The following is a 14,763-nucleotide window of genomic DNA, read 5'->3' on the forward strand; positions in this document are numbered from 1 at the left end:
TTTTCTCCACCGGCGTGGCTGGAGTTGGAGTAGTGCTTTGCTGCACCACCATGGCAGGGGCAGGAGTGGTGCAGACCTGCGCCATGAGGAGTGCAGACTCCTCATCATCTTCCTCTGCTTCGGCCAGGTATGCCCTGTTTCTCCAGGGCTGCCTGCAGTCCTTGGCCCAATGGCCGCGACGGCCGCAGTTGCTGCATGTGTCATCTCGCGGGCCGTCCCTAGCCGCTGCACGATCGTCGTTGCCTTCTCCAACCTTCTTACGTGGTGGCCGTCGCCGTCGTTGTCGGATGTCGCGTGCAGGCCTGGAGGAGCTGCCTCCTTGGCGCCCCTTCATCCTCTCTAGCCATTGCTCCTCGGTGAGTAGGAGGTTCCCTGCTCACGCGCCGGCTCAGGCGACTCGAGACGATCCTCAGCTGCCTTCAGCCGGCCGGTGACTTCCTCCAATGACATATCAGAAGTGTCAAGGAGGGTCTCGATCGCAAGGGCTATCTGCGACAGCCTTGGCGGCACAACTCGCAAAAACTTTCTCGATGACTTGAGTTTCGTCGATAGGTGCTCCAAGCGTGGTGAGGCTTGTGACGAGGTTCGTAAGGCGTAGCGCGAAGTCATCAACAGACTCCCGTCGCGGAATGAGATGATCTCAAATTCCTTCTTCAGCTGCTGCACCTTGCCCTTCCGCACGCGATCTGAACCGACGCGCATGGCTCGAATCGCCTCCCACGCCTCCTTCGCTGTCCGCTTGATGGCTAGTCCAGCCATCATTTCTGGTGGCACCGCTTGCAAGATGGCCTCCAGCGCCATTCGATCTTCATGGTAGTCGTCGGTGCCGAGCTCAATTGCATCCCAGATGCCCCGAGCCTGCAGCTTCACCTTCATGAGGAGGCTCTATTCGGTGTAGTTCGTCCGCGTCAGCATCGGGTAACTGCCACCGACGACGTCCTTCACGACTCGCTCGACCACAACCTCGCGCCTTCCTGCATCACGGTGGCGCGGTCGTCTCGGTGGTGGTGAAGGGGAACGGCGCTGCGGCTGGCGAGGCGGACTGCCAGCAACACCTCCAACTGGAGCTGACATCTCTCAAGATCCTATCTTCACCAACGCTCTGATACCAATTGTTAGCCTTGCTAGTTCACAGGTAGTGTGTGGGAAGTGATCTGGTTGTGATGCTGCCAAAAGCTTCATGCAGCTTGTATTGCATAGTGCTATTTATAGGATACAAGCTAGGTACAACAACTAGATTTCTAAAGCATTCTAGAGCTTTCTACTGTAAACCTAACCTTCTACAGCTTTCTAGTGCTAACCAAAGTTAGCTACTGCCTAGGGCTTACATATGAATTGTACTCCTAGAACATACTAGAACATACCAGCACCTACAGTAGTGCTAGAAGGTACTAGCTAACTTCTGAGAATTCATTACTCTAACAGTGTTCACAGTTTGAGAATTTCAGAGATATCTATATTTTTACATAACGAAGCATGGTTCGGAGTACTATTATTTTCCTTTCCCTTTTTCTTGGGCTTGGCCATTTTCCAAGTTAAATAGTTCCAGTGAGTGATCCAATATGAGCTCAGTTAACTCGAGCTTTAGTTAGATGGTACTGGAACAGGAGCTGCAACTATTGCCGGCGATTGATATCAAATAATAATAATGTCTTCTATCATATATACCAATAGCAGTTCTTTACATTCTATTTTCCCTTGTTTATTTTTGATCATCTTATCAGCTATACTGCACATGATTTTTTCTTCAAATAGTTAATTATTATATTTGCACTTGTAAGCTTTCACTAATTTTTGTTTTGTTTTTACAGTTATATGTCGAAAATAACAAAATCACTGTGTGATCCCTGTGAAGTAGTACGAAGACAAACATTTGTCCTACTCACGAAGTTGCTGCAGGTGCTTATCATTCTTTCAGTCCATTTAAATGTTCAGGCGCTGGTTTATTTATTGAACCTATTCCTTTTTTAGATAAAAGGCAAAGACTTGCCCGACTTTAAATTAATAAAGCCCTTACAGAATTCAGAGGTTCATTACATGCTGAGGCATGACAGCTTAGCCAAACGGTAAAACCAAACTACTAGAAGCGAAAAGCATGAAAACATGGAGATGGAGGCCAACCCCTCGTCAGCCCACCCCATGCGTCCTTGCAACATCACTTGCGGTAAGCTCCGCGTGCACGAGCCGAAGCCTTTCCACCAGAAGCGCCAATCCTGCCTTGTCATGTGGCCGAGCCGCTGGCATCCATTGCTGCAAAAGAATGATCCACGGATATATGATGTCAGTGGGTTGTCGGATCACCTTCGCCTGAAAGATGTGTCGATTGCGCACTTTCCAGAGAGACCAACAAAGGGCGGCAAACAAAACCCAAATAAAACGACGAGGTCTGCCAGCAAAAGTTGAGAGGATGTGAAAGAATTGTGGAAAGGAGGAGGGGCTCCATCTGCAACCCAGCATCTGGCGAACCACACTCCATCCGAACTTCGCCAAAGAGAAAGTGAAGAAAAGGTGGCTGGCAGATTCTGTGTCGCCACACAGCGCACACCGCCCATCCGAAGGCCCCCGACGATGGGCAAGCGCCTCGCGAGTAGGGAGACGGTTGAGCGCCAATTGCCAAGTGAAGATGCGAATCTTTAGAGGGAGCTTGGCAGCCCACATATCCCTGAAATGGACCACCGACGCCCCCCCCCCCCCCCCCTAGACAGCGCAAGATACATGGAGCTGACCGAGTACTCCCCCGAGGGCTCGAGGGACCAGGAGATCTTATCAGCTCCGGTAGAAATCTGGGTGAACTCAATCAGGTCCATAAGCTGGTCTCATTCCGCTCGACCGTTTGCGTCAAGGGTTCGCCTAAGGCGAAAAGGATCTTGCCCCATACAAGCCTGCGCCACCGAAACCCTTGTGTTCTCACAAATGTTGAAGATGAGAGGGAAGCGGTCTCTCAGCACTCCCTCTGCATGCCAGTTGTCATACCAGAAGATGAGAGGGAACCTATTCCTTTCATCCAGAGGGACTATGTAAAATGGAGAGGAGTGCTTTTCCTTCGGTTTCTGCCATCTTTAGTCGATGATTCAGAGAAGATAAGACATTTGTCTGACTACCTCTTCGGGAGCATCTTAAAAGGTTTTTATACACTTGATATTCTATACCATTTTTGAAGTCACTGCCTAACATGAACATAAATGTTGTTGCAGCTAAAGCGCCACTTCTTGCATATAACAGTTTCATAGAAGCTATCTACGTCCTAAACAATTATACAGGGCATGGTGGATTTAGCGAGTATCAAAGTTCACAAGGTTCTCAAGGTTCTGCAGAGGATCAACCCTTTTTGCGATACGGTAAATATATGGATGATGCTTACGGCAGAAATCATGTTCACCTTTACCTGACATTTATTTTGAGCAATTTTTGTTGCAGAGGAACTGACGAAAGATCAAGGTCAAAAAGAATGCACATATATGTGTCCTTGTTCAAACAGATGGCCCCAGAGCACCTTCTAGCTACATCAGCTAAGTTATGTGCCGAGATCTTAGCGGGTGTCTGTGATGGCTTGCTTACTGTCGATGATGCAGCTGGAAGGGCTGTACTTCAGGTATGTACCTGTATATCGGCGCAAATTACATGGCAATGGTTAGTTACTACATAATTTCCTGTATTTAGTTGCTGCTTTTCGAAAAATAATTGTGATGACGTGGTTTTATTTCCTATAGATGCACTGAAAATACTGGCTTGCAAGGAGATGCGCATCCATCCAAGCATCTGCACAGACAACTCCGAGATGGACGACGAAGGCGGAGACAGCGGGACGACCAGCGCCCTGAACGTGGCCAAAGGGAGGGCGGTGACCGAGGTGGCGAAGAAGAAACTGATCCAGATTGCGATCCCGATATTCTTTTTTTTAAAACGAGGCAAAAAAGATTTTGCCTTATATTAATATAGGAGGAGCAAACATAGGTCTGGCTAATGCTAACAACAAAAACAAAAGAAAGGGGAAGGAAGAAACCTCAAAACTAGAGAGAAAGAAAAAAGGGTTAGCTCACGAGCTCCGCAAGGTTTTTAGCTCCGGCAAGAATCCAATCTCTTCCTTGTTTCCTGATCTTGTGCATGATGACCGAAGGAAAAGAGGATTTATTATTGAAAACTCGCTCATTTCTTTCCTTCCAAATCTCCCACGCGATAAGCATGATGGCCGTCCGTAACCCTTTGGGAGAAGAGGAAGGAGTCTTGGCGATGGCGTGCCAGTAATCCAACACTTTCTGCCTACCCGACCCAAGGCAGCGGAGAAGATCCGGACAAGAAAGCCATGAAGCCGCAGGAGCCCATATCCTTCTGGAGAAACGACATTCGAAAAGGATATGTCGCGCCGTCTCGGGAGTGCATCTACAAAGCTGACAAGAAGGCTGGTGCGGCCACCCCCGTTTGGCGAGATGATCTGCAGTCCAAAGGCGGTTTTGAATGGCGAGCCATGCGAAGAAGCGACATTTTGGTGGAGCCCAAGTTTTCCACACGAGATTACCGAAGGAGCAGGGCAAAGCGGTTAGAAACTGGGCCTTGTAGGCGGAACTCATTGAGTAGCAGCCATTTGGCGACATGGTCCAGATGATGGAGTCCGAAATGCCAGGGGATAGCTGGATGGTCGAGATTAGATCCCAAAGGCGGACATATTGCTCCAAGTGCTCGATAGTAAAAGAGTCTACATTTATGTCAGCAAACCAATTCTGACCCTCCAGAGCATTTCGCGCCGACCGATTCTTTCTTCGAAACGCAATGAAAATCAAGGGGGCGATGATCTTCGGAGGAGTACCATCCGACCAAGAGGAGGACCAAAAGGAAGCTTTAGAACCATCGCCAATGGTGACCCGAGTAGCGGCGTTAAAAAGATCTCTGTCGGTGGCATCATTAGGGGTTTCAGATCCAACCCACGGTTTTTCCGGGACCGTCCACTCATCCCACAACCATCGAAGTCTGAGCACGCGAGAGAACTTCTCCAGGTCTAGGACCCCAAGGACACCAAGATCTCTTGGATGACAGACTTTCTACTAGTTGGCCTTGCACTTCCCCCCGCTGACGACTTCCTTGCAGGCCCAAAGCATACCGCGACTGATCTTGGCGAAGGACTTTATAATTCTCTTATCCACTCTTAAGGCAGATAAAAGGAAAATGGGCAGTGAGGAGAGAACCGACTTCACAAGAGCGGTGCAGCCAGCCCTATTAAGAAATTTGCCCTTCCAAGGGTTCAAACGAGCAACCGCCTTATCGATGAAGGGTTTGAGATCCGCCCGCCTTAGCCTCCCAAGCGACAGAGGCAGGCCCAGGTACTTGAGTGGAAACTGAACAGTAGCAGCAGGGAAGTTTGTCAGGACCGACGCAAGGTCAATGTCGGAGCAACGAATTGGGGCTATGGAGCTTTTTGCCACATTTGTCACCAAACCGGACACCTCCCCGAAGTTCTGAAGGATATTGGCCAGGGCCGAGACGTCGTGCTCGGAGGGGGTCAAGAAGATGACTGCATCGTCTGCATATAAGGAGACTCGGGGACCCTGCAAGCCGCCAGGCATCCCATGAAGAAGATCGGAATCCGTGGCCCTTTCTAGAATGTTTTGAAGGGGGTCGATGGCGATATCGAAAAGGAGGAGCGAGAGGGGATCCCCTTGTCGCAGGCCGAGCCCGTGGAAAAAATCCTTTCCAGGGATCCCGTTGAGGAGGAGCCAGGAGGAAGCCGTAGAAAACAAGGTCGACATGAGGGCACACCATCTTTGTGGGAACCCGAGGCGTTGCATGAGGTCGAGCATGTAGTCCCATCGCACAGTGTCAAAGGCCTTGGCAATTTCAAGCTTGATGAAAAGGGTCGGGGTTTTGCTTCGATGTAGCTGGCGGGCGGTGTTTCTGACATACATGAAGTTGTCATGAATGGATCTGGACTTGATGAAAGCACTCTGGCTATGAGAGACAATGTCGTTCATCTTAGGGCTAAGCCGTCGTGCCATGGCTTATGCGATGATCTTCGGGACCACATGAATGAAGCTAATTGGCCTGAAATCAGAGATCGATTCAGCGCCGTCTCTTTTGGGCAGACGCACAATGTTGGCCGAATTGACGATGTGGAAGTTGGGTGCCGACAGCTCGGAGAAACCGTTGATGACCCGCATGAGATCTCCCTTGATGGTATCCCAGCACGACCGGAAGAAAGATATGGTGAAATTGTCAGGGCCGGGGGCCTTATCCGCATGCATGTCATCGATCGCCTCCTTGATCTCAAGTTCAGAGAAGGGCAAACCGAGGTTCTCCAACGAGTGAACGGTTGGGTTTAAAACAGCCCAGTTGAGGTTCAACTGGCGGGGGGGGGGGGGGGGGGGAGGGCGGCCTAACGTTTGGGAGAAATGATCAAAAATGAGCTTCTCCTTGTGCTCATGAGTTGTAGACCATCCATCGTTATGGTTGAGTCTCATGATGAGGTTTTTGCGTCTCCTCGCGTTAACTTAGTGTTGGCATCACCTTCTTTAAGGTAAGATATTATTGAGGCCTGTCGTTTCCACGATATTTCTAGAGCCGCTAGGCCTTTTACTCGCCCTTTCCTCCTGGGACAGGTCCTGGATTCCTGCGGCACGTCCAACTGGAGGATGACATCAAGAGCCATAAGAAGCTAAAGCTTGCAGTCTGAAAAGAGGCTCTTGCTCTACGCTCTTAAACCATGCGCCATGGATTTCAGTTTGTGATTTATGACATGAACTGGCTGGGTGTGGGTTGAGGTCGTGGACCAAGCTTGCTTAACTTTATCCTGAAAACCCGGCATTTTAGTCCAGAAGGATTCAAAGCGGAAAGCCGGAGGCTTCCGAGGACCGCTCTGATTGGAGAGCAGAAGAGGACAATGGTCCGAGAGGGAGGATGATAGAGCATGAAGCACATGGTTTTCAAACGCCAGATCCCAACTTGAGTTGCAAAAAGCCCGGTCAAGCCGCACCAAAGTTGGCGATTCCCTCTCATTGCTTCACGTGAACTTTCTGTTTAGAGGACGTGGGCATAGCCCAGTGATTGGGGTCGCAGTGGCGCACCCCAACGACCAGAGTTTGAATCCTGTCAGGAACGAATTTCTGGAATTCTCACGCCGAGATCCCGCTTCTATTATATCATTTAGTGTCTAGTTCCTCCTAGCACTAATTCATTTTTAAAACCCGATACCTCAGCCCACTGGTACCGCCCTTTGTCTCACCCTGCGCAGCCCCGAGTTCGAATCGAGCAAGAACAGCCCCCTCACTGGGTGCCTAATGGAGTGCCTGCGCGCCTTGCTCAAGGACTACAAGAACGAGATTGACGAGATACTTGTGGCAGACAAACAGCTCCAAAAGGAGCTCCTCTATGACATGCACAAGTTCGAGGCTGGGAAGGGGAAGTCATTCCAGGAAACAGCAGAGGCTGGCCCCAGTGGGAGCTCCCCGGGTCCAGGGCAGGGCGATGTGGCCACGAAGGCCATGGTGCGGTCAGTCCTCAAGGAGATGAACCGTAACTTGCCGACACCGCCGCTACACTCAATGAGCGTGCCCAAAGTGAAGTCAGTGCTTGGCATTGGAGGGCTCAGTGTCTCGCGCCATCCGACTGCTGTTCTGGAGTCAGTGAGGCGTCTTGAGCCGTTTGGATCAGATGATGAGAATCAACATATGCACACCTGATTTTGAGTCCAACTTGGGTTGGTTGTTCTGATGGTTGACTTTGGTAGTTGTTCATGATGGTGAGGGACTAATTTCACTAGCTCATTTTCTCAAGTGTATTCTAAAAAATGAGTGTTTTACTGATGGTGGATGTGTGACAGGGTTCTATGTCATTGGCAAGGTGCGCATGGCAGCCATTGACTTTGAGAACGCCGGTCACCTTTTTAAGAATTGCAATGCTGCTCGCTGCGGTGAGCCAGGCTGCTTCGTGCTGTGGCATATGGCTCCTGAGATGTGGTATATCGAATTGGTCGTCGGTGGGAGCAAGGTGCATGCTGGCTGCAATGGCAAGCTTGTGTGTCGCCATACCCCGTGGCTCGGCTCCCATGCCGCCAAAGACCCTGTTCGCCCTCTCCGACGCGCACTTCAGGTATATATATAATTGCAATGTGCAGCCCACGCCTTGTATGCTACTGTCCGTGCCCATAAGCCATGGAAAAAGCTTAATACTTTTACTCATGTTTTGATCAATTTCTTTCTAGGGCCTGGATCCGTTGACTGCAGAAAGCATTTTGCAGCGTGTGTTTTAACATTAAGGGAGACGTGTGAAGGCGCGAGGGCTGCAGATGATGGAGCGCTCGCTGCGTGCAGTCTGCAGGCGGCAAACCGGACGATCGGCCGGCATGCGTTGGGAGAATGATTAGGACAGGACAAGGGACGAGTCGACGGCGATGCAGCTTACTAACTGACGGGCAGAGATCATCTGTTCTGTTTCCGATTTACGGGATGGACGATGGGGGCCTGCGTCAGCAGCCTGCCATGCCGGCAATCCAGTGCTGGTGGCAGCGGGCCGGTGTTATAAAAGCGACAAGCAAATAACGAAGAACGAAACAAGAACACACGCAGGGGACACAAGATTTAACGTGGAAAACCCCTTCCAACACAGAAGGGGAAAAAACCACGGGCGCCAGCCAGCAAAACTTCACTATATCGGAGGGTGTTTACAAACGCCGTGGGTTATCTTATAATCTGATAAACCCTAGCCGGCGGCTTACAAGATGTATATATAGGCGGTGCCAACGATCCGTACCGGCCTCGCTCCGCTCGTCAGAAGTTAGCCTCCCTTTAGTATATGAATTTGGATCACAATACAACAAACTCCACCTTGAGACAAATTCCATCTTGTAGCATGAACTTCAACAATCTCCTGAACAACAAAGAGAAAAACACATACTGGCGCCAACAGCCACTTAGGCTAAACAGTTATACCAACCAAGCTCGAGCAAAGCTCAAACTTGGAATCATCATATCAGCAGGATTATCATGAGTACTTATCTTGCATACCTTCAGTTTACCTTGAGCAACAATGTCGCGAATATAATGGTACTTGATATCAATGTGCTTTGTCCTCTCATGGAACATTTGATCTTTAGTAAGGTATATTGCACTTTGACTATCAGAAAACAAGTTAATGCAAGAATCATCTCCACAAAGCTCAGCATACAAACCTTTCAACCAAACAGACTCTTTGTCAGCTTCATTAATTGCTATATATTCTGCTTCGGTCGTAGATTGGGCAACAACAGATTGTAACGTCGCCTTCCAACTCACAGCACATCCACCAACAGTGAACACATAACCTGTGAGGGATCTTCTCTTATCCAAATCGGCAGCAAAATCTGAATCCACATAGCCTACGAGTCCCTCACCGGTCTTACCAAACTTCAAGCAAGCTTTGGATGTGCCACGAAGGTACCTGAAAATCCACTGAACAGCTCTCCAATGTTCTTTACCAGGATCAGCAAGGTATCGACTGACCAAACTCATAGCATATGATAAATCAGGACGAGAACAAACCATGGCATACATCAAGGAACCAACAGCACTAGAATATGAAACTCGAGACATGTACTCAATATCTTCATCAGTACTAGGACATTGCAATGCTGACAATTTGAAGTGAGAAGCAATTGGTGTACTAACAGACTTTGCATCATGCATATTAAAACGATCAAGAACTTTCTGAATGTAATTTTGCTGACTAAGAAATAACACACTAGATTTTCTGTCTCTTGTAATTTCCATACTAGTATTTTCTTAGCAGCACCAATATCCTTCATCTCAAACTCACTACTTAACTGTGATTTTAAAGTAGTGATCTATTTCTTGCTCTTGGCAGCAATCAACATATCATCAACATATAACAGCAAGTATATTGGTGATCCATTAACAAACTTGATATAAACACAACTATCATACTTAGATCTCTTAAACTCATGTGCAAGCATAAATGAATCAAACCTTTTGTACCACTGTCTTGGAGACTGTTTCAAACCATAAAGGGACCTCTTCAACTTGCAAACAAGATCCTCCTTACCAGGCACAACAAAACCTTCAGGTTGGTCCATGTATATCTCCTCCTCAAGCTCACCATGCAGAAAAGCAGTCTTTACATCTAACTGCTCAAGCTCAAGATCATGCATAGCCACAATACCAAAGAATGCACGAATGGAACTATGCTTCACAACCGGAGAGAATACATCATTATAATCAATACCTGGAATTTGGCTGAAACCTTTTGCTACTAACCTTGCCTTATACCTCGGAGGCTCACTAGGAGACAAACCTTCCTTTCTTTTAAATATCCACTTACAGCGGACAGCCTTCTTTTGTTTAGGCAAGGGCACAACATCCCATGTGCCATTCTTGTCAAGCGATTGCATCTCCTCTTGCATAGCAGAAATCCACTTCACGTGGTCAACGGATGCAACGGCCTCAGTATATGTAGCAGGTTCAGTATCATGCTCCACCTGTTCAGCACAACTCAAAGCATGATGAACAAGATTACATTCTTCAATTAAACGAGGACGTGGACCTTTGTTACGCCTCGGTCTATCAGCAGCAATTGAACTATTTGTTTGCTGCAAAACAGGTGGTGAGTGCTGAACAACAGTGTTATCATTTTCAACAACATCATTTTGTTTCTCCTCCACGTGCTCCACCTGCACGCTAATCCTCTGTTGTTCATCATCAGAACTATCAGAAAAATCAACAGCATCAGTAACATCTGTAGATGAACTCTTATAAAACATGACAGCCTCATTAAAGGCTACATTCCTGCTATGCAAAACTTTCTTAGTTTCAGGATTCCATAACTTGTATGCCTTAACTCCTGAACCATAACCAAGAAACACACACTTAACAGCCCTGGGCTCTAGCTTTCCATTATCAACATGAGCATAAGCAGTGCAACCGAAAACTCTCAACTGTGAATAATCAGCAGGTGAACCAGACCATACCTCAATAGGAGTTTTCTTATCAAGTGGAATGCAAGGTGACCTGTTTATCAAGTAACAGGCGGTGGAGGCTGCTTCAGCCCAGAAACGTCTATGCATACCAGCATTGGACAACATGCAGCGAGCCTTGGAGATGATGGTTCTGTTCATCCTCTCCGCCACACCATTCTGCTGAGGAGTATATGGGATGGTGTGGTGCCTGACAATGCCTTCATCGCTGCAATAATCATTGAAAACTGTAGAACAAAACTCCATGCCATTGTAAGTACGAAGCAATTTAACTTTCTTTTCTGTTTGCTTCTCTACCATAACTTTCCACTTTCTAAAAGCATCAAACACATCAGATTTATGTTTCAGAAAGAAAGGCCACACTTTTCTGGAGTAATCATCTATGATAGTAAGCATGTAATTTGCACCACCAAGAGAAGTCTTGCGGGAAGGTCCCCACACATCAGCATACACATAATCTAAAATCCCTTTGGTGGTATGAACGGAAGCATTGAATTTAACTCTTTTATGCTTACCAAAAATGCAGTGCTCACAGAACTCAAACTTACTCAAATTGCATCCATGTAGCAGGTCTCTCCTGTGCAATTCTGCCATGCCATGTTCACTCATATGTCCAAGACGCATATGCCACAGGTTAGTTTTACCAGGTTCATCAGGAATAACAGCAGCAGCAATGCCAGACAAAGTGCTACCTCTAAGAACATATAACTTTGCAGAATTCATATCACCAATCATGTGAATGAGAGAACCTTTTGTTACCTTCAGAACTCCGCGAGCACCGGAGTGTTTGTACCCGTCAACATCAAGGGTACTGAGAGAGATCAGATTTCTGGCCATGCCAGGTATGTGTCTCACATCTGTCAGAGTGCGTGTCATGCCATCATGCATCTTGATCTGAACGGAGCCAATGCCCACGATCTCACGTGGGTTGTTATCTCCCATACGCACAACATCTCCACTCTGCACAAACTCATAAGAACTGAACCAGTCTTTGTTACAGCAAATATGAAACGAACATGCAGAATCAAGGATCCACTCATCATTACCAGAAACACAACCAGCAAACACAACTAGGCAATCGCCATCAGAATTATCACTGGAAACAACAGCAGCCTTACCATCACCCTCAGATTTGTTTTTCGGTTGGTAGGTACCGTTTCTTTTCTCTTTGTTCTGCAACTTCCAGCAATCATCAATATTACGGCTAGTTTTCTTACAATACTTGCAGAACTTACCATCTCGTCCCTTGGACTTTGAGCGACCTCTGTCGGTCTTGCTCTTATCTCTGTTGTAGTTGTTGTAGTTGTTGTTTCTGTTCTCAGTCCTGCCTCGGACCTGCAGTGCCTCTGCCTTAGATGACGAACCCTCTGCCTGCACCATAGATTTCATCTTTTCCCTCTGCTGGAGGGCCTCATAAACTTCGGCAAGGGTTAGTTCATCACGACTGTATAACAAGGTGTCTCGAAAATTCGCAAAAGAATTGTGCAACGAGACTAACAGTATAAGAGCTAGATCCTCATCATCATATTTTACCTCCATGGATAGCAAATCAGAAACGATCTCTTTAAAGATCGATAGGTGATTCATCATTGACGCACCTTCTTGCAGCTTGTGCGAGAACAACTTCATCTTCACGTGCATCTTACTGGTTAGATCTTTGGACATGCAGATCGATTCCAGTTTCAACCACAGCGCCGCTGCGGATTTCTCAGCCAGCACTTCCTGCAAGATATTGTTGGATAGATGAAGCTGAATTAATGAAAAAGCCTTACGGTCTTTCCTCTTTTCATCGTCGGTCCAGGTCTTGGCATCTTTCTTGCCAAAACCATCAAGAGCTTCATCCAGATCAGAAGATTGGGTAAGTATCGCCCTCATCTTCACTTGCCACAGAGAAAATCTCGTGGTGTAATCCAGCTGCGGTAGATTGAACTTCAAGGAAGACATGTCGCAAAACCCTAGATTGAAACACGGGCTCTGATACCACTTGTTATAAAAGCGACAAGCAAATAACGAAGAACGAAACAAGAACACACGCAGGGGACACAAGATTTAACGTGGAAAACCCCTTCCAACACAGAAGGGGAAAAAACCACGGGCGCCAGCCAGCAAAACTTCACTATATCGGGAGGTGTTTACAAACGCCGTGGGTTATCTTATAATCTGATAAACCCTAGCCGGCGGCTTACAAGATGTATATATAGGCGGTGCCAACGATCCGTACCGTACGCTTCGGCCCAAGCCTCCGGCGACGGGCCTCGCTCCGCTCGTCAAAAGTTAGCCCCCCTTTAGTATATGAATTTGGATCACAATACAACAGCCGGCACAGGCTCTGCTGCTCAGCTCTTCTCTTCCTGTTTGCGCGACTCCGTTCCCTAGTTTGCAAACTCCCCTGCAAAATCTGGTGGTAATGATCTGTGCTCACGGGTCAGACATGCAACATTTTCTCAGCAGAATACACTTGAAATGTAGTTCAAGTTGAGCATCTTCAAAGTTTTTCTGGTTCTCACTCGCCTAATAATTTCTTAGTCCTTGGTCCATACCGGGAAATGCCAATCTAACATCTAGATGGATGTAAAATTTCACAGTTTTTTTTTGTAGGTCAGAATATATTTTTGCAGTAGATAAATAAATCATTCACCACATCCTTTTCCTATATCTGAACAAATCTGTAAAATCGACATTAGAGAAAGTGATGGCTGTGATTAGTATCCCTATTTTTGCATTAGAATACTAGTACTATTCTTGCATTACATTCTGAAGGATCAGTTTACAGAGGCAGAGGCGACTGGTATGGTCATCTCATGGGTTTCGAATTTCGTAAGTGCAAAATTCTGAAGGATCTGTACATTAATACATACTACATGTTGTGTTTCTTGTTCAACAGCACCATGGCATCCTTCCAGTCATATCAAACAGTCCACCGAGGACTCTTCGTCGTTGCCTTCGATTGTTCCTTGAAGAGTGTCTTGTCCTAGTTTGGAAACAGACTTCATGTCCTAGTTTGGGAACTTTGTGGGTTGATAGGGAGGCACTGGAGCTGAAGCGATTAATCGGGCCATCCAATATGCAGTCCTCGGATGTGCAGATTTCAGATTCTGAAGGAATTCTAGGTCCAGCCCGGATGGTTCCTACGTTTGGGGCTGTATGCATGCAGAAACTGAAAATTGCGAATCAATGTAGAACTGCGTATATATTGTTGTAAAAATAGATTTGGTGCTTAAAGTAGACCAACAGTGCGAGCTAAATTGGTTACCTGGACCTTCTTCCGGAAGACAAGTCTACACTTCAAAGTCTTTGATGAAGCCTATCTTTTGCTTGTCGAACCACATCAGGAAGTCGGTCACTTGATGTGTTGGTTTTCAATCCTGAGCTGAAGAGCATTTTCCTGCGGGTTGAATTATGCTGGCTACCCCGAGTAACTTCATAGCCCTGTGTTTTCTGAGTTGAAAAATGGGAAATCAATATTCTAGCTTATAATGTACTTTACTTAACAACTAGCAGTGCAGCCCTCGCAAATGCGAGGGCAGACTCTGGAATGTATTAGTATTTGTAAGCGAAATAGAAAAAGGTAGAATTCACATAGATCTATAACGATAAATTTAACAAAGACTGTGATTTATGCATGAGAGCAGTTATTACGTACAGATAAAGTACTCCACATTTCTTTTTTTGTAAATATATTCATTTAGGATCAAAATGTCAAAGGATTGACTTCACGTATATTAATATAATGAGAATAATAAAGGTAATGTTATGAGAGAAATTATATGTATTTTTACGTATATAATTTTAAAAACTTACAATGTACCCAT

The 14,763-nt window shown here is 46.7% G+C and overlaps 1 protein-coding gene and 1 pseudogene across 1 annotated transcript; one reads left to right on the forward strand and one right to left on the reverse strand.

Annotated features, from left to right (window-relative positions):
• Nucleotides 1-339: 339 nt before the first annotated feature.
• LOC139839108 (uncharacterized) lies at nucleotides 340-1,136 on the reverse strand (annotated as a pseudogene).
• A 679-nt stretch (nucleotides 1,137-1,815) lies between these two features.
• LOC139830908 (condensin-2 complex subunit CAP-D3-like) lies at nucleotides 1,816-8,717 on the forward strand. Its single transcript, XM_071819667.1, has 9 exons — nucleotides 1,816-1,899; nucleotides 3,009-3,123; nucleotides 3,195-3,338; nucleotides 3,420-3,591; nucleotides 3,709-3,908; nucleotides 5,720-5,733; nucleotides 7,242-7,726; nucleotides 7,808-8,076; nucleotides 8,189-8,717. The coding sequence occupies exons 1-7, from the start codon at nucleotides 1,816-1,818 to the stop codon at nucleotides 7,665-7,667; spliced, it is 1,155 nt and encodes a 384-aa protein (XP_071675768.1). The 3' UTR covers nucleotides 7,668-7,726; nucleotides 7,808-8,076; nucleotides 8,189-8,717.
• The last annotated feature ends 6,046 nt before the right edge of the window (nucleotides 8,718-14,763 follow it).

The sequence above is a fragment of the Lolium perenne genome, chromosome 4 (genome assembly GCF_019359855.2).
Source record: "Lolium perenne isolate Kyuss_39 chromosome 4, Kyuss_2.0, whole genome shotgun sequence".
Taxonomy (NCBI): domain Eukaryota; kingdom Viridiplantae; phylum Streptophyta; class Magnoliopsida; order Poales; family Poaceae; genus Lolium; species Lolium perenne.

Bases quoted from the DNA above. Each gene is read 5' to 3' on its own strand.
- LOC139830908 (XM_071819667.1), top strand. From the start codon at position 1,816: ATGTCGAAAATAACAAAATCACTGTGTGATCCCTGTGAAGTAGTACGA. The intron at 3,124-3,194 runs GTTTTTATACAC...ATGTTGTTGCAG, and splicing joins CTTCGGGAGCATCTTAAAAG to CTAAAGCGCCACTTCTTGCA. The intron at 3,592-3,708 runs GGTATGTACCTG...TTTATTTCCTAT, and splicing joins GCTGGAAGGGCTGTACTTCA to AGATGCACTGAAAATACTGG.